The 18639-nt window shown below is 43.6% G+C and overlaps 2 protein-coding genes, 1 long non-coding RNA gene and 2 other non-coding genes across 7 annotated transcripts in view; 2 read left to right on the top strand and 3 right to left on the bottom strand.

The window, feature by feature from the left end:
* TEX2 (testis expressed 2) overlaps window positions 1-11496 on the top strand; it is a 44079-nt gene extending 32583 nt beyond the window's left edge. For both annotated transcript variants that reach the window (XM_064676371.1, XM_064676372.1), the window contains exons 8-12: window positions 2207-2339; window positions 5984-6106; window positions 8140-8349; window positions 8555-8675; window positions 9473-11496. In XM_064676371.1, coding sequence (XP_064532441.1) covers window positions 2207-2339; window positions 5984-6106; window positions 8140-8349; window positions 8555-8675; window positions 9473-9592 — 707 coding nt within the window. In that variant the 3' untranslated portion in view covers window positions 9593-11496. The remainder of the gene's footprint in view (window positions 1-2206; window positions 2340-5983; window positions 6107-8139; window positions 8350-8554; window positions 8676-9472) is intronic.
* On the bottom strand, window positions 10954-14060 carry LOC135424807 (uncharacterized). Its single transcript, XR_010435364.1, has 2 exons — window positions 12795-14060; window positions 10954-12600 (listed from the first exon to the last, which is right to left on the bottom strand). It is a non-coding gene; the product is annotated as an uncharacterized LOC135424807 (long non-coding RNA).
* On the bottom strand, window positions 12390-12518 carry LOC135424837 (small nucleolar RNA SNORA76). The gene has a single exon (XR_010435382.1). It is a non-coding gene; the product is annotated as a small nucleolar RNA SNORA76 (small nucleolar RNA).
* Window positions 12392-18639, top strand: part of ERN1 (endoplasmic reticulum to nucleus signaling 1) — a 32284-nt gene continuing 26036 nt past the window's right edge. Inside the window, exon 1 of one of the 2 annotated variants that reach the window (XM_064676370.1) lies at window positions 12392-12616. In XM_064676370.1, the coding sequence (XP_064532440.1) occupies window positions 12392-12616 (225 nt within the window). Of the gene's footprint in view, window positions 12617-14189; window positions 14733-18639 lie in introns of those variants that run through there. The other variant, XM_064676369.1, reaches the window with a different exon arrangement.
* Window positions 12681-12744, bottom strand: LOC135424835 (small nucleolar RNA SNORD104). The gene has a single exon (XR_010435380.1). It is a non-coding gene; the product is annotated as a small nucleolar RNA SNORD104 (small nucleolar RNA).

The following is an 18639-nucleotide window of genomic DNA, read 5'->3' as shown; positions in this document are numbered from 1 at the left end:
TTTTGTGTTACAGAACAAAAAACGTTTTAAACTTGTTACATTTGTGATGCTTGCCAAGTGGTTTCATGGTTTCTTTTTAAACAAGCCTTCGTTTCAGGCTTCTTGTCAGAGTGTTTCCCCTTTGCCTGGATTTAAACATTTCTTGAATTCCTTTCTCTGTTCTCATAACTGCAGTTGTAACCAAAGGCTGGAATTCTAAGTCATGAGATGGGATTTAGGAGACTTGGCTTCCATTAATTGCTGAAACAGCAATGAGATCAATTAACTCCTTCAGTCTGTTGTTCACTTAAATTGTGACAAGGAAGCATTTATGGGAGAATTGCTAATTCTTGTAACTTCTTCCACCCTGTTGGATGACATGTGAACTCTTAGTTTCTAAGAGCTTGCAGTGAATAATTACTGAAATAACTTGTTGTGTAATTATACTTAAAAGGACTTAAATAAGGGTATGATAATTGGAAATGCTTGTTCTCATAAGGATAAATGCATTTGTTGGTAAGTTGACCTATGATAAACCACTTGGTTTATTGGGGAATATGGGGGGAAAAAGCCCTAAAATTTCGGGGCAGTATCCAGAATGAACATTTCTGAGGTTTTTGGGTTTTTTAAGTGTTTGAGACATTCAGTCATTTGAGGTATTTTTGAGCCATTTGAGCCTTTTGTGAGGCTTTAAAATGCAGTTACTAATTGAGAAGTGCTTTGTTGCATCCAGAGGTTTTTTTAACCCGTGCTTGATTACAAGGAAAATATTTTTTATTATATGACTTCTCTAAGTAACTCCATTTGTTAACAGGCAATGTTAGAAAAAAAATCTTGTTTGTGTTAATACAGTCCTATTTGGGTGACAGCATATGCTGTAGCATTACTGTAATTCTCTCAGGGCTAGGGAACCAGAAAATTCTGAATAAATTGTACCATCTGCCCAACTCTTCACTCCCTCTCCCTCCTCTCCCTCCCCTTTTCCCTCTGGAAAATGCGTATGAACCTTTTCTGGCCAGAAGGAATTTTCCCTCTCAGTAATGGCATCCTTTGCTTAATTTGATCTGCTGTTAAAACAACATTGATGACTGAATTGTGCCAACTCATTGATTATCCAAAAGGTCTGTTTAGCTGGTTTTCCTTGTTTCTCATGATCTTACTGCTGCTTTGTCATTGTAAAGAGAAAAAATATATATATAAGCTTGTGTTTGAGTTGTTGTGTTTGGTTGTAGAACAGTGTTAGAAACACTGTGTGAGGGAAGAGAGTGATTTGGGTTAGTAAAGCACCAGCTTGCCTTCATCCTGCTTCCAGCATGGAACCTCACAGAGGGTCAGTGACCTGGCCTTTGGGAGCTGCCTGTATTTCTGTAAACAGAAATGGTGGGATTAGGGACAGTGCTGTTTTTCTGACATGTTTTTGCAGAAAACAGTAGTTCTTTAACTAAAAAAATGTCACTTTTGTAGATGAATCAAACCCAAAGAGTAATTATCATTAATTGCTTCTGAATAAGTAAATGAGAGTAGAAGGTGTCAGTGGTTGATGTGCCAGGTACTGGTTTTGTGCAGCTGCAATGTCTGGAAAAGGAAGATGCATAATCTGTGTTTATTGGCATCTGATTTCTAGTATCTGAATCACAAATACCTCCAGCTTTGTTTAGTCCATGGGCTGCAGGGGGTCACTCAAGAGGCAGGACCTAATCTTGCAGCTATTCCCAAGACAATTCTTTTGGTGAATATTCTGCACAACAATAGGATTTGATGTAATACTGCACATCTAGAGTTGTCAAAGTAATGACCCTGTTTGCTGTGAGTAATGAAAGAATGCCTGTAGCTCAGTTACTGAGGGAACCTTGTCAGACTCCTTCAATCCACCACTGGCAAAACAGGAGGCAGCAGGTTGTGATGTGACACAAGCAATATTGCTCTGGGATTTCAAGTTGTGCTTTGTTTGGACAGCGTCAGTAGAGGAGTGTCCCCATTACTGTATGGCTTGCAGCAATGCTGTAAATAGTTTTGAAGTGAATCCCTGATTGTATTCTGTGTTCTTTATCTCATTTCAGATCTCTTAAGCAGTTTAGGTGTGTGTAAATCACACTCCTTCTCTTTAGATTGCTGTTTTTCAGAGTGGCTTTGATTTACATCTAACTTTGTTCCATGAGCTTAATATGAAGAGAAAGCCTGGTTTGTGATTGTTCTTAAAGTGACATCTTTGTGTTGTTTATTTTAGGACTGTGGGTTGATTTGGAAATGTCCTACAATGGATCTTTTCTAATGACCCTGGAGACCAAGATGAACTTGACCAAACTTGGTAAAGAGCCTCTTGGTGAAGCCCTTAAAGTTGGTGAGATCGGCAGAGAAGGGTAAGGGATGGCAGTGATGGAACCAAGCTGGAGCTTTCATTGTGAAAAAGTGGGATTTTCCTTGTGTCTGAGCAGCTCTGGCTCTGCATGAAAGGAGCTGGGGGGGTTTCATACACGTGAGTGTAGAACGTGGCCTTTCTGTGCAGCTTTAATGTTTGATTGCACCGTTGATAATCATCTTAATAAAAGGCTTTTGTGATACAACTATTTTTTTATATATTTTAGTAGGATTTTAAATGTGCAGCAACTAAAATTTAGGTTTGTCTTAGGCTTGATTTGGGGTCTTAGACAGTAAAGCTTGAATACTGGAGATACACACATGCAGAAATGGAGGTAGACACGTGTAACAGGCTACTACAGCATGGCACAGCTACAGCTGTAAACCATGGAGTAAACAATGGGGAAGGTAAATAGGCTGTAATTGTTAAGTAGAGACTTTTTCAATAGCTTTATTGCACCATGGGAGTAATCACACCACTGCTTTAGTCTCTATTTTTCCTCATAGCCCACTTCTGTTTCCCTGCTATGTCTAAGTGAAATGCCTTATGTAGATAAACTAATTAAAAAACACTATCAGTAACTTACCTCTCTTGTATTTGTGCCTTCCCTCTCATTTTTGTGATGTTGTTGGAATTTTTGAGTGTCATCAATCTGTCCATTTGTATTAACCTGGTGAATGACACCTGTCAGATATCCCTCCCATCAGGAGTGTTCATTCTTTTTGTGCTGTGTTCTCTTTGTACTTAAGAAATCTGCACTCCCTGGACAGTAAGTGGTCTCTGATTTAGTGTGCACAAATCGAGAAAATAGTCTCTAAATCTGGCCATTTGTTTAGCTATGAATAAAATGTTGTGGTCTTTCACAATGAAGATACTGGATGCTTTGTATGCTCATGTCATAGCTCTGCCCATTTATTCTGAGATATCTTGAGGTAATACTTACAGCAACCCTATATTTCAGTGCAGTCATGACAAGAAAATAAATGTGAAAAAAAACTAATGGCTGAATGATCTCATACACTGGTGGTAGAAATTCAGAGGATTTAAAATCGACCCAGATTCCCATTGTCACTGCTTGAAATAAATATTTCTGAATTTACATCAGTGTAACTGGTAGGTGCAAATTTTTCAAAATCCCTTTAATCCTGCCCCCCCCGCAAAAAAAACGGGGGATGGATAAGGAAATGTCTATACAAATCAAATTCTTACTTTCCTTCCCCCATCCCTTCAGGATTTTCTCTGTGCATTTTCATATCTGCTCAGTGCAGAAATGGCCTCAGAAATAATTAGTGAACGCATTGATTTCATATTTAAAAACCAGTTTGCTGCTGGCTGAGCAATGGGCCCCCAGCAAGGCAGATGGAAGTGCCTGTAGCCAAGCAACCGATTGCTTGGAGGTATCAGCATTAACTGCTCTGCTCCCTGCTCGGGGCTGGGATGTTTCAAACCTCAGGGCCAGGTACCAGCTTTACATAAAGAGCAGCCTAATGTGTTCTAGTTTAAATGAGGGGTTTTTGATTGGTTTTTTCCCTTCAATACAGTGGATATTATAAAAAAATAAGCAAAGACTGAGAAGTACAGAACAGTTTGATTCTCATCTGTGCTTTCCATTGTGTTAGCTAATTTTAATTTTACTCCCTTTTTTAATTATCAGTTGGCAGTTGCTGTGACAAACTGTTCTGCATGTGTTTGCATCCATGATCATGTTGTAAGTGAGGAATGTTGGTTGCTGACACTCATTTGTGTCCCTCAAGAGCCCAGAACAAACCATCTCTTGAGAGGCAGTAACCACAAACTGGTGTAAGAGAGGCACCCAGGAGGGAGGGGGAAACAGCTCTGGGCTTTAACTGTCGTGGATGTTGTCAGTGTAAAGGGAGACAAACGGGTCTGTGTTGCACTTACTGTTTGAAACAGAAGTGAGACATCCTGAGATAAGTTTGATAATGCCCTCTCAAGAAAATAGAGCTCTCAAAGAGGGTGGGAAACTATTTAATTGCCAATTTCCTAAAATTAATACAGCACAAGGTTCTGCCATACAGGAGATGAGGCAAACTCAGGCAGGTTAACCCAAATTTACCACAGCCTCTCACCCCATCAGTCCTTTTGGCTGTGTTGGACCACATAAAAACAAGCTGACAAATGGCAATTCATAAAATATTGTGCAATCTGCACGGGAACAATACTGTAGCTCCAAAGTGGGTTTATTCTGCCAATGTTTGTGTCCATATAAATGGTCCATTGTATGCAGAGAGCCCCTGAAATCTCACTCAAGCTTATTTATTGTTGCTTTGTTTAATGCGAGGAAATCCTGAGGTCTGAGCCGGTCGGTGCTTGTGAGGCACCTTTAACTAGGAAATAAAACACCTTGTTTAAGGTGACACCTTTGAGAGCCCTGAGAATGCTCTGGGCATGCTTTGAGCTGGGTGGTACAGCCTGCACAGGAAAGTGAAGCGAGGTCACACCCTGGTAGAAAACATGTAGTTTGAGTCTGACCTAAAAACGTGATTTTCTCCCTGAGAACCAGCTCCAGGGTTGCTATTTGGGCCAGTGACAGGAACCATCCACCACCCCCCAGTCCCTGGGGAGGTGGCTCAGTTTGCTGTGTGCCTTCACTCTCTGCAGGTACAAAATACAGCTCTGGGTAAGAAGAGGTTTGCAGTTCTGATTCCATACCCTGGGTAGGAAATTCTGCAGTGTAGAGAGGTCCTGGGGTTACTCTCCGGTTGGGAAGGAGTCCTGTGCACTGGGAGCTGCATTGAGCTGTCCTTTTTCATTAGGACTTCATGCAGCAACCACCAGTTTGTTCTGTGTACAGAATATCAGGCAGTAGCCTCAGTCCATGCCCTGTGTGAGGTTATTAAATGCTTCAAATACACTTCCAAGAACACACACATGCACACAAAGAAAGAAGACACAGCTATAAACTGTATTCTGAACATGCTGTAGAGAATTACAGGACTGGGTATAGTCCCCAGGGCTAAAGCCCTATGCTTTTGAAGCTTGTGTTGTGTAACTGTTTTAGGCTCTTGCTTTCAGTAGAGATCTGTTCATACTGAAGTGTATCCACTGTATCCTTCCCTCATTTTAATCCGTTTAAAAGATTTGAAATTTTTCCTGTGATTGTACCTAAATTCTTCTACAGGTTTAAGTCTAGGAATTAGTTACTACCAGGTGGTATTTTGTACCCTAAGAGCTGCCCTTGTTTGATTTTATTACTTTACTCTTCCCCCATGACATTCAAAGGTTGTTTTACCTGTCCAGCCTCCGTTCTGCTCAACCCATGGAAAGCCACGAGCAGCAGCAGAGATGCTTTCAATTCGAAATTGAAATTTTTTTTCCAAATTATTTTTTTCAAAAAATAATAATTTCGAATAATCTCCACATTTGATTTCAATATGTAGAACAGCCACCACCCTGCCAACCTCTTTCATGCAGGATTATCTTCCACTGGGGAAAACAGATTTTCTGGTTTGAATGTAGTTCTGCCAAGTCTGGCTTCAGAGTGGTTTTGGTTTTGTTCTTTCAGATAGTGCTTACAAAACAGAGGAGGGGATAGTTCAGAGTCGTGTAATGTCAGCCAAAGCTGTACAGGATGAAAAGCTATTTCAGGATATTACATTTGACCTGGGAATTGCATTGTTTCAGTTTCAGGCCAAGGGCATATTGTCTTGCAGACAGCGATGAGGAATCCTCCAGCGCCGGCTCTTCAGAGGAAGATGATGCTCCTGAGCCGGCAGGAGAGAAGCAGATGACTCCAGGAGCAGAAGGGTGAGCTCTTTAATCCTTCCCTCCCCCACAGACCCAATACCTTGCTCAATCCTGGAGTGCTCTGTGCCCCACAGAGTGTGAGGATATCCCGGCAGGGAAGCAAACACAACTGCAGAGCAAAGAGCAGCAGTGGAGCCACGTGCTGCCAACAAAGGGAGCTGCTGTGCTGGGTGCTGTGCTGTGCTGGGAGCACTGCTCCCTGCCCAGGGACCTGTGCTGGGAGCACTGCTCACTAGGGACCTGTCCTGGGAGCACTGCTCACTAGGGACCTGTCCTGGGAGCACTGCTCACTGCCCAGGGACCTGGCCTGGGAGCACTGCTCACTGCCCAGGGACCTGTCCTGGGCTCCACCAGCCACCTCCCAGGCTCTTCACCATGAGAGCCAAGTCATGGGGCCAGAGCACCTCTGGGGACCTTCCCCAGCATGTCCTGCCTGGTAGCAGAGCCAGGAACAGGATTTTGTGTGTGAACTCGAAACACTGTATGCAGTGGTACACCCATTTCCAGTGTGTTCTTTTCTTAAAGGAAACAACTGTTCTCAAGCCTTGCTTTCTTCTCAGTTTTGTGTTGCTGGCTTTTTTTCTAGTTGGTGTTGGGTTTTTTTTATTTTATTTCTGGAGCTCTCTGAGTGTCTGGGCTGTGCAATACTGCCCTCTGATGCTGTGCACGAGTTTCAAAGGATGTTTCCCAACATCAGCGTTGCCACGTCATTCCTTGTTTTGGCTGCTGTTCTGATTTTTGGCTTTCTGCATCTGATTGCAATTGTGCTATGCAGTGAGAAAGCTGTAGTCAGCCAGAAATGTCTCAGACAATCACAGTGTTTCCTATGACTGAACACAACCCTGATTTTTACAGTGAATGTACCAGAAGACTCATGACTTATTCAAAATGTTCCAGGGAGTTTCCTCAGTTTTATTCCTGTACACTTTTGAAAACTTACGTGAAGAGTTGTAGAAATTATTGCATTTGATGCATATCATATCTTCTAAAAATTCATAGATCATATAGAGAGCTCTTTATCAAGAGGACAAAGAGAGAATGAAGAATTTTTATGTAGAATACTGAAAGAATCTGCATTACTACCACTATAGAATCTGATGACCTGATGAGAGAGTAACTACTTTCTCTGGGTAAAAATACAGCTAGTATAAAATCCAAAAGTTGAAATTAATTCACCCTTTTTATATCAGCTGAGGAGTTTCTTGCCTTGTGTTGTGCTAAGGAGAAAACTGTAAAAGTCTGTGTAAGAATGTGGGGGCTTTTGGTTTCCCCCCCCCAACAGGAAAATGTCATTTCCTTAGGAAGGTTATCTCTGGTACATAAAACATCAGGAGCCATAATTAGCTATGATATAGTGTGTGGAAAATACCAAATATGCTATTCTTGGAGTGTATATTTCCAACATGAGATAGGGGTGAGAAAAGACATATTCAGCCCTTAAAGAATCTGTTTTAGAAGCCAGGAATGCCTGACATGTTTGCCAGGAAAAGCCCTCTTCTTGCAGGCATAGTTAACCATTTTGGAATATCATTCCACCCACTGCTAAAACTGTTTTCCTCTTCTTTGTCAACACCTTTATACTCGTAAAGGCTACAGTACCTTAAAATGAAAACCTTTCTGTTCAGCACACACTGTTAAATAATTAGACATGGTAGCTGGGCCTTCTAAGCTGATGATTTGTGCCTGTCTTGGTGCATCAGTGTCTCAACAGTTTTGTTGGAATGGTAGTAGACAAGGTGTCATTTCCCATGCCAGCTTGCTGGCATAAGTGATGGAAGTGTATTTGCAGTTTTAAAAAATGTTGTGTTTCCAATGCCATGTGGGAAGGAGTGTTCAGCCTGAGCAGAATTTCTGCCAGACACTTGTAGCTGGCAGAACACAGCTATTGGGTGCAGGCTCTGTAGGTGCTGCTTGGTCATGCATCTGTTTAGAATTTTTACATCAAAGTGTAATGGTTTAATAGAAAATCCATGGCTGTTTTAGTAGTTTAAGAAAATTACCTTACAGTCTTTTTTTCTATTCTCTGTCTGAAGGTATGTTGGAGGATCTCGGACAAGTAAGCTCATGAGAATTGTGGATAAAATTACCAAGTCAAAATACTTTCAGAAAGCAACAGAGACTGAGTTTATTAAGAAGAAAATTGAAGAGGTCTCCAATACTCCATTGCTGCTAACAGTTGAAGTCCAGGAGTGCAGAGGAACACTAGTGATTAACATTCCACCTCCACCCACTGACAGAATATGGTAAGAGAACTTAGTTGCAGGTTGTGCTATTGAAGGGATTGCAGATGAGAAAGAAGGTAAAGTCTGGCTGAAGTGGGTTCTGGAAGAGAACAGACTAGTTGTAAATGAGGTAGGAATTGCTATTAGGAGGAAATTGAGCTACACATTTAAATATTTGCTTTGTTGGAGTGTCTGTACTAAAACCTGCTCTGTGCTCTCTCCCAAGGTACGGCTTCCGAAGGCCTCCCTACCTGGAGTTAAAAGCACGGCCAAAACTTGGAGAGAGAGAAGTGACTCTGGTTCATGTGACAGACTGGATAGCAAGGAAACTGGAGCAGGAGTTCCAGGTGTGTTTCCTTTACATCCTCATTTCACTGATGATAGTTTTGAACTATTTGATTTGAAGTTAGTTGGTGTCCTCTGCTGCTCCCATTCGTGGGACAGATGAAGGTGAAACTGCCTTCTGTGATGGTCTCAAGACTGTGTGTAGGCCTGGGTGGAAATCTATTTTAGCACTGGTCAGAATAATTTTAGAGATAATAAGCAATTTGTTTGAAATAGGTACCATGATAGAATTTGTAGTACTCAAATAAAACCGTGATCCTAGGTGTTCTTAGATGATAAGAGCACCCAGCTGTTTTCAAAAATGAAGAACAGATACTAAGAGAGGTACTAAAGTGTTCTGTCACTACTTCATTGAAAACAATTTTTAATAATTACATTGACTGTAGTGTAAAATAGGAAAAAACCTCCAAATACATGTAGGATGGGAAGACTGACCAGATGGATTCTGGACCCCAACTGTACAATCGACCAGAAGTCAAAACCACTTATTTCACTAAAAGTGCAGTGTGAAAGTACATAGGTAAGAGCTGAGACAGCAACAGTGGGGAAAGGTGGTGATTTTTTTCTGTAGTACCTTTTTAATTTAATGGAATTTGCAAAGATACTGATATTTCTGAGCTTCATTTACAAGTGTAACACAACCAAATGGCCTGAATGGGCACTGCACTGACTGGGACAATGCTGAACTCGAGAATCTTTCGTCTGGAAGTTTGTTGCATTTTTTAACTAAACAAATTGGAAAACCTAAGGTTTCAAGTGACATATGAAGTTTATTGATTTAATTGTGTCTTTTTCACAGAAAATCTTTGTCATGCCAAACATGGATGATGTTTATATTCCTTTAATGCACTCAGCCATGGATCCCCGCTCGTCCACGTGCCCTCAAGATCTGAGCACGGAGGCCTCTGATCAACCATGACATGTGAAGACTCTTGCAGTTTACAGTATTATAAAAGTTATTCTCATGGGTTTATAAACTGTGCTGTAGTTCTCATCCTTAACTTGTGCCACTTTCCCCCCCTCCCCAGGACTGTGCCCATACCTTTGTGCTCACTTGCCTGGTTATTGTTCCCGTGTACTTCAGCTCCACGAAGTTCCATTCCATTAAGCTGTTGATTTATTTTTGTACTGGCTGCCATCAGGATTTTAACTGGGAGGCTGAAATGACCTGTTCTTTGGGGGAGGGAGGAGGAACTGAAATGTAATAGATCAAGGAGCTCGTTGACGCACCTTTTGTTCAGCTTCTGTTTTCGTGCTCTGTTAATGTGCATTAAAGCATTGAAAAGTTGTTTGGCAGCAAAGGAACTGCGTGCCAAATGGGGAAAAAATCCTAAATAAGGAATGAATTTATAAAACTGGAAGAATATTTTTTCTTTCTCAGGCAGTTGGAGGTGTAGAATGAACTGTTTTATGTTCTTTCACTTCTGCAGTCAATAGCTTGTGTCAAGCAATCGAAATATGAAACGCTTTCAGGATAAAAGAATGTAAATTGGATGTATAGGTAATATTGTGATTCAATGGGGTATATACATATTACTTTTTTTCATACAGAACCTGTGCTTTTTTTGGGAAGCAAGTAGCCATAAAACACAACTATCAGTGAAGGTGGGACTGTCAGATCTTTGTAAAACGAGGAGGAAAAAAGTTGGTAAAGCCATGAGACCAAACCACAGCAAGCCGCCTTATAGTGAGGTACAATCACCTTGGTTCCTGATTAATTCTGAATGTTTCTCAAGACATGAGCACACACACAAAATGCCAACACTGCACATTACCAGGAGTAGTTACCTTACTGTGCTTAGAGCCTCTTGCTACAACGAAACACCGAGTTCTTTCTGAGGAGTTTGTTGCTGTGAGTCTTTTCCATTGCACTGTGTTTACACCCAAAGCATGGGCCCAAATCCTCCTGTTACAGCCCCAGACATCAGATCCCTTGGTGTTTGTGGGAACAGCTGTGGCTGACAGATTTTGACCCCCGTGCATTGTTTTTTAGGAATTCAAGCGTTGCAGTTGTTCGAGCTGATCATGAGTAAAGACTCTTTCTGCTAATTAATGGCCAAAACTAAGGGGGAAGGGGAAACTGCCTTTTATTTCAGTCAGGTGTAATGATTCAAGGCTAAATGTATGCAGTAAATGCAAAATTTGAACACTACATATCCACTCTTTAACACATGTAATATTTTTCTGATGCTCAGTGTTGCCAACTGTTCATGGATGTCAGAAAACGTTTTAGTTTACAAAGAAGGTGAGTTTTGGCTCTCCTTTTATAACATGATTTGCTTTTCTTTTTTTTTTTTTAGAATTTTTTAAGAACTTTTTTGTACGTTGTGTTGTCACATTTGATGTAAATCAAAATTTCCATGTATAACTTGATGATTTACCATCTCTAAATGAAGCTATTATATTGAAGGTTTTTTAAACAGCACCTTGCCTGAAACATAAAAAAAAAGAAAATTAGCATTTAATATATTTAAAATTAATTCTATATTTGAACACCTATTTTGGTTACCTTTAATTGAAATATTAGTAGGTTATATTTGTTACCTGAACTCCTCCTTGACCATTCCAGGCTGTGTATATTCTGGGGTTTGCTGATTCTGTAGGCATTATTTGCCTTTCATGAAGTCTGCATGTCTTGTTACACAGGTCTTTTCTATGAGTTAATTTCTATGTGCAATAACTTAAGTCAAAGGACTAGATGCACTAATGTGTAAACAGATTTAGACTTATTACACGAGATTGTCATATTGCACTTCATAAACTGTGGGTAACTACAATCTGCTTGCTTTGTTTTATTAAATAAATTTATCCCATGTCCAACAATTCAGTTAAATTTTATTTCTACAGCACTTAGCCATGATCCTGTGCAAGTTGTTCCAAAAACTTCATTAGAAAGGCAGTTTGCTGAGTGTGCCATGTGCTTGCAGACTTTTTTATATATACATGTACTTGGTGATTATCATGATTCCAGGGGTAACCAGTGCTGAGACTGTTATAGCTTTAAAAGCCTAAATTTAATTTTACTGTCCTTAAACTAAATTTAATCACAGTAGTTAGTTACCGTATGAGGCACGTGCTTTAAAATCATAGTTGTGAAAGCCTTGAAAGGATTACCAGCAATTAAGGAGGGGGTCTGCAATTCTGGTAACTTCAAGAGCCTCTGTGAGCTTGATCATCTTTTACAGTCTGCCTGGACTCTGCTGCTACTATTTTGTGTCCAATCGTGACATCAGAGTAGTTATATATTTACAGAAAACACTGTACATCTCCACTGTCTGCAGGATACCCTTAGCACCAGTATTAACAGATGGAAAAAACACAGGCCCTTTAAATAGCTGCAGGAGTCAAATTCCTATTTTATTTCAAGTTGGGTTTTTTTCTGTGTGCATGAAGGACCCCCAGCCCTGGATGTGTGTCTCCTGCATATTCACCCAGCTGCTTTACTCCTGCAACAGCTTGGCAGGCATCCCAGGACTCAGGTTAGTTTTTCCAAGTCCCTTTTCCAGCTAAAACCTGAACTACCACAGGAAAAAATTCCTGCCCCGGGCTATTTTGGGTGAAGTCGCCTTGAACGGTGACAGTGACCCGGATCTGCTTTCGCTGGCACCGCCCTCTCCAGCAGGGAATGGGCTCCATCCAGAAGGACAGCAGGGTTTGTACACCCCTCCCCGAGCCGTGTGTCCCCGCAGGGGTGCCACAGGGCGGCTCTGGCACGCAAATGTCACTTGTTTTTAAAAGCGCCGCCCGGGAGATGCCGAGCGGCCCCAGTTATGAACAAGCCTTCGCTGTAGCACCGCTGCTTGGCCGGCGGCGCCGAGCGGGCACCGCCGGGTCAAAAGCAGTGCGGGACCGCGCGGGAAGAACCAGCCGGACACGATTTGGGGCACACAGCTTTATTTACCGCCGATCCCGATCTCCGCACGGGCCCTGCAAGACACAGAGGGTAAAGGGGAGGTTACACACGCGCCTCACCCTGGCCGTCCCGTGGGGGTCGGCGCAGCCGGGGCGCTCAGTAGTAGGTTTTGCTTCACGTATATCAGCAGTCTAACACGTGTCAAGAGACATCACTGCGGCCCAGCCCGGCCTGACCCGCCCGCCCCCAAACCCACTGCTGTGCTCACCTCCTCTGCCGCAGGAGGAAAAGAGGCCGAGCACCCCCCGCGTTCCCCTTTATAGAGCGGCCGGCCCCGCCCTCCTCGTGTTCTCCAATAGGGTTGGAATCTGTGGTCACGTGCTGATCCGGGTGCTGCTGTGCGCGAGGGTGGGCGGGGCCGCGTGAGGGCAGTGGGCGGGCTGAGGGGCGTTGGGCGTGCGAGCTGGTGCCGTGAGGGGGTTTGGTGGTCTGGCGCCGCCCCCCGGCGTGTGCGGCAGCTTTTTTTGCCTTTTCCGAAGCAGTAGTACTTTCCTCTTTCGTAGTTTGCCCTAGCGCTCTGTTGCTGTGAGGAAATTAAAAACATCAAAGCTCAGGCCCCCGATCAGAGCTCCCCCCGCACTGAGGGGGTGCTGAGGTGGGTTCCTGAGGGAGGTGGCGGGAGCAGAGGGCGCTCCAGAACGCTCGGCTCTCTGCCCCTCCTCAGCACCTCTTTTGGTCATTTTTCCTGTTTCCAGTGGGGAGACACTCATGTTAAATAACTCCAATTTGGAACTAGCACATGCAGCGTTTGTACAGCAACTGAAAAACTTCTCCCATGATGTAGCAGGATGCCAGGGCACACACAGTGTGTTCAGTGGTCTGCTTGTTCTCAGCCTGAATGCTTGAAAGCCAAGGCCTCCCTAAAGAAACCTATTGGAGAACTGGAATTACAGTGCAGTTTGCAGCTCTAGCATCTTTTTATGTATTCAGGCTTGCAGGTCAGGTCATCATTAGGACAAGGCTCTGAGGTACATGGTGGGATTGTTGGGGTGTCTTGTGCAGGGCCAGGAATTGGACTCGATCCTTGTCAGTCCCTTCCATCTCTGGGTATTCTGTGATTCTGGGTGATAATTACATCTCCTGCCCGCAATCAAAGAGAGCTGGTGTGTGCACATGGCATGGCCAGGACCCCGTGTGTTATGCAGCTCCATTAGTTATATCAGTTTAAAAAGCAAACAATATGTACAAGGAAAAAGTGGCTTTGTTGTATAAATAGGTGGCTGAGCGCTGGGCCATTGCCAGGCACTCTAAATTTACTCTTTTTACGGCTTCTTTCATTTGATTCAGTACTTTGTGTTTATTTTTATCGGTTCAGAGGAACCTGGACTGGGTTTTTGGTTCAAAGGGGCACGATGGGTTTTTTTCGCATTTATTTAAGGTATTGCGCAGCACAGGGTCAACAGTGAGTTTGTCAAGACAAAGGCTATGCCAAATAACTTTGGCCTGATCTGCTCTGAAAGTAAGAAACGAGTAGGGAAATTAGAATCATAGGATTATGAAGGTTGGATTATGAAGGTTCGAAGAGGCCTTTAAGATCATCAAGTCCAACTGTCAACCCAGCAGCTGTAACCCCTAAAGCACTAAAATGATGTCACCCAGTGCCAGGTCCAGACGCCTCATGAACACCTCCGGGGATGGTGACTCCACCACCTCCCTGGGCAGCCTATTCCAGTGCCTGACCACCCGACTGTCCCGGGCACGGTGGTGCAAATTCGTGCCGCCTGAATTTCGGTATTTCTTGATAAGAACAAAGCAGCAGCAGCTGCCATCGCAGCCCTCGGTTTGCCACGGGACAGCCGCCCGAGCCCCCGGGCAGGCGGCGGGTCGCTCGGGGCTCGCTCGAACGGGGCGGCTCCGGCAGCAGCGTCTCTGGCCGCTCCCGGGCCCCCTGGAAGCGCAGCCCCCGGGCCGGGCAGTCCCCGAGCGCGGTCCCTGTGCCCGTCCGCCCGCGGGTGACGTGGTGCCCCGGCCGGGCGGTCCCCGCGCCCGCCCCGCCCGCCGCGGGGAGCGCCGGACGCGCCGGTCCGGAGGCAGCGCCGAGCGGGCGGAGCGGCCCCGCGGTGCAGCCATGGAGCGGCTCCGCCGCCGCCTCCTCCTCCTCCTCAGCCCGGCCGTGCTGCTGGTGGTGCTGCCGCCGAGGCCCGCGGTGAGTCCGGGCCCGCCGGGCCGGGGGAGGGCAGGGGCGGCCGGGGCACGGGGAGGGCCGGGGAGCGGGGCCGGGGGATCCTGCCGGGATTAGCGAAGGATGGCCGTGGGTGCTGAGCCAACGGACCGCCCGGGTCACTGCCGGTAGTGCCGAGTGCTCCTGTGTGCGGGGTGAGGGGCTGCAGCCCCACAGCCTCATCCTGCCCCACAGCTTGGTCAGCCCCAGAGCCTGACCCAGCCCCACAGCTGTGTACCCGCAGCTGTGTCCTACCTTGCCACCCGCTGTGTCGTTATGGTACAAGTGTCCTAGTCTGAACATATATCTCATAGTCCTCGAAATATAAAAATACAAGTAATTTCCCACAAAGTAGTTGGAAAAAGTAGTACAGAGAAACTTTTGAAACAGTAGTACAAAGCAACTTTTAAAAACTGAACCTATGTAGATTGGTATAGGAACCAGAGAGATGCTAGAAGGTCTTTGCTCTGCCTCTTTGTAATTAATGGGGCTTGTTTTCTCTCTGAAAAAAACCCAACATTGCATATATATTGATAACCAAATGCAAATGATGGGTTACAGGCCCAGTCATGGCATTTTGGTTGCTCTGTTTCCAGAGCAAACGCAACAATGTGCATTAAATTTACATGTGGTTGGCTGGGATCCAAACCAGGCCACAGTTTTGAATTCAAAGGTGAAAGACAAAGTGCACGAGTCACTGCCCTACGAAACCTCTTAAGAAATAACCAGGTTGGTTGTAAGGTATTACAATAGGTGGAGCAATAAAAGTACATGAAATAGGGAAACTGGTGCAAAGCAGATGGAATGCTGAGCAGATTATTTTTACAGAGGTAATAATTTTAAACAGTGTACTTTACAATGGGTGCTGTCTGTTGTGTGTGTACTGAGATGGAAAGCTAAGTTCAAAAATTCACTTCTGAAAGGTGCTCTTGTTTGCAAGTGCTCCAGATCAGGAGACAATGAAAAAGGCCACCTGGCATTTACTGTTTTCATTGTACTCGAATGTAGCAGAGGAAAGTTTGAGGTTCTGTTCTTTGATGGATTGTTCATTGTTACCTGAAAATACTGGAGTAAGATAGATATGGGGTTGTAGTTCGGGTTAAGCAAAGCTGAAGGCTTTGTTTTTCACCTGGGATATAATAGCTCCACTCCCCTTCTTTAAAAGTAAAGTAAACACATTAGCAGTGAAGCTGTGTAACATACCTACTGTTGTTACTTCGTTAGGAAACTGAAAAAAATTAAATGCAGGCTGTCAACAAAAATTACTTTAGAATCTTTATTGTACAGTGCTAATGTGTTTGTCTTAGTCTGGACTGTGAGGTTGAACTGAGGTCTCTCGAGATTTGGGCTTCAGATTTTGCAAGGAAAACAATGATTTTTAACTCTTGAATTTTTAAAAACAGTACTCAGTAAAAACAGTAATAAGTATTTTTAAATACTAAAAATACTTTTCAAATCAACAGATATTAATAAATTTTGTATATTTTTACTTGCACAGTCACAAAAAAATAAACTCATACCCTGGTAGAATTCAGCCCTTTTTCTTCTTGATTTTTCTCTCCCCTTGGTCTCCTTGCCCTGCCACCTCAACTCAATATCTGATCTCAGGTTCTCCATTTCTATTTCTTTTCTTGGCTCTCTCCCTGCTCTTTTTGCTCTGCCAGCTGTAGATCCTCACTGTGACTTCAAAGTTGAAATCTATTGCCCAACTCCAGTCCCTTTTCAGAACTAGTTTTAATTTCTGTGAACTCAGTCCCAGTCATCTCACCTGTGATTAACCCGTTTAACAGTGAAGGCTTATTTAAAACTATTCTTGTCACTTGAGTAATAAATTCCCATGGAAAAGACTGGCATACAATCCTTGGTGTTGAGGTAATGTGAAAACACGAGACTGCCTAAAGACTTTGCAGGTTGTTTTCTTTAGATTTCTTCTAAGAGTAGTGGTGGTGATCTGCTGCTCTGTATATTCCTTGTCTGATAACTATACTGTTGGTTACCTGACATCCACATTATGAAAGGGTGAAATCTCAGATACAGCAGTGAGAAATGCAGTAGAGCTGTCAGTAAATAACAGCCACCATCGATATAATACACTAATGATTTACAGCTCCCTTTACATTGAAAAGAACCTTGTTGTTGTGAGCCCTGGACGTTCCAAACTGTGCCTGTTTCTGTTTTGACATGGAGTCAGTGCAACTGGAAAATAACAACCTCTCTGGGATTAAAGTGGCATTTGGAACACGAGCCTGTCCCTCCTGCAGCCGGTGGGACAGGTTTCAGTGCTGGGTTTGTGTGCAGGCAGCACCTGACACGGGAAAATCCCAACCTCAGCCAGGTGTGTTTCCTTCTGGAAAGTTCTTTATCTCAGCACGAGGTGTTTGCCCAGGGAACTGATAGGTGTGAAACCCCGTGAAGGTTTACAGAGGACATGTTCAAGCACTGTGTTAACTAACACTGATGTGTTTTATTTGAGTTGCAGGTCTCCTTGGCTGCTCAAAAAAATAGTCTAATAGGGTCTGGGGGTTTTTGAGGGTGGGGGATGTAAATTTGTCTTGCACATTTAAAATTAGCGTGGACAGCTCTGGCCTGGAGTGTAAATGATGTGCTACGTGTTTATAACTCTGCCCTTGGATTGCTGGTGTTCTTGTGGCTATTGAAATAAGTTTGGGTTTACAGAGAGAATCAAGGCTGAAAGCTCGTCTGGGAGGAGAGGACAGTTGGGGTGACCTCTTGTAGCCTTCAGTTTTTCCTATTGCAGTAGGAGTGGGTGTATGAATGAGAACCCCCTGAACTGGGTTACAGCCTGATGAGAAATAGCTAATTGGAATGTAGTCTAAGATTAAAAGATCTGTAGAATCGATTTAGCTTTCCAAAGAAGATAAAGTGTATTTTTGTCAGCTCTCTTTCATATATTAACTTCATTATTAGTTATGCTGGAAAACTCCCCCCAGTAGTTTTCTGAATTTCACAAAGACTTTCTTCATGGCCTGGTTTTATTATGTACAGGGAGTTTTAGGCTTTAGCCTGGCAGTGTAATGAGATAGCTGTCAAAACCAGGGTAATGAATCATAGGCTATCTGGGATGAATATGCCAAGTGCTCTCAGTGTGTGCTAATGTCTAAAAATATTTTGCTTTGTGTCCTTATTGGTTTTAGTTGTGGCTCCAGTAGCATAAATTATGGTGTAGGCCTTTTGGTATTGGGAAGAAAGTGTCTGGAGCTGTTAATGCTGAAGTTGGTTTAATGGTTTTTTAGTAAAGTGCAAGTGTACAGCCTGATGAATATTAAAATAATTATGGAGTGAGGAATATAGGGTTTTTTTCCTTGAGTGATTGTATATCTTGTCAATATTTTGGTTTGGTAAGCCAGGCATTGCCAAAGAAATCCTGGAGCTGTAAGTTGCAGTTAGCAAACCATCTATCCTTTATCATCCTTCAGCCCAGCACATTAAGTTTGGTGCATATGTGTTGCTACTACAGACTTATAAAAGAGAAAATGATTTACCTGGTAACACATGGCACTGATTTATTCACTGGTGGGCACTCAGTTACTTCTTTCCAGTCAGTACCAGTTCTTGCAGTCAGCACACACCATCACAGTGTCACTGTGAAGCCTTTTCCTGTTCCTTATTCATACTTGAGGAACCTCTTGTGGTGTCACCCCCACAGCAAAACACATTTCTGGGTTGCAGAGCTGTGAGCTCAAGGAACGGGGTGCCCTGGTTTTGTGTCTGCTCTTCCCACTGACTGCAGCGGGGCTTGTGCCTGCGTGGTGACCTGCATTTCTGAGTGCTGGCTTTAACCAGATGAATTAATGGGGGAAGTTATTGCTGGGGGGATCTGTTTGCTTCTGAGACAATAAAACAAACTGGGGCATGGCTTTGCCAGCCCTTA

The sequence above is a fragment of the Pseudopipra pipra genome, chromosome 19 (genome assembly GCF_036250125.1).
Source record: "Pseudopipra pipra isolate bDixPip1 chromosome 19, bDixPip1.hap1, whole genome shotgun sequence".
NCBI classification, from domain to species: domain Eukaryota; kingdom Metazoa; phylum Chordata; class Aves; order Passeriformes; family Pipridae; genus Pseudopipra; species Pseudopipra pipra.
This window is presented reverse-complemented; position numbering and strand designations above follow the sequence as displayed.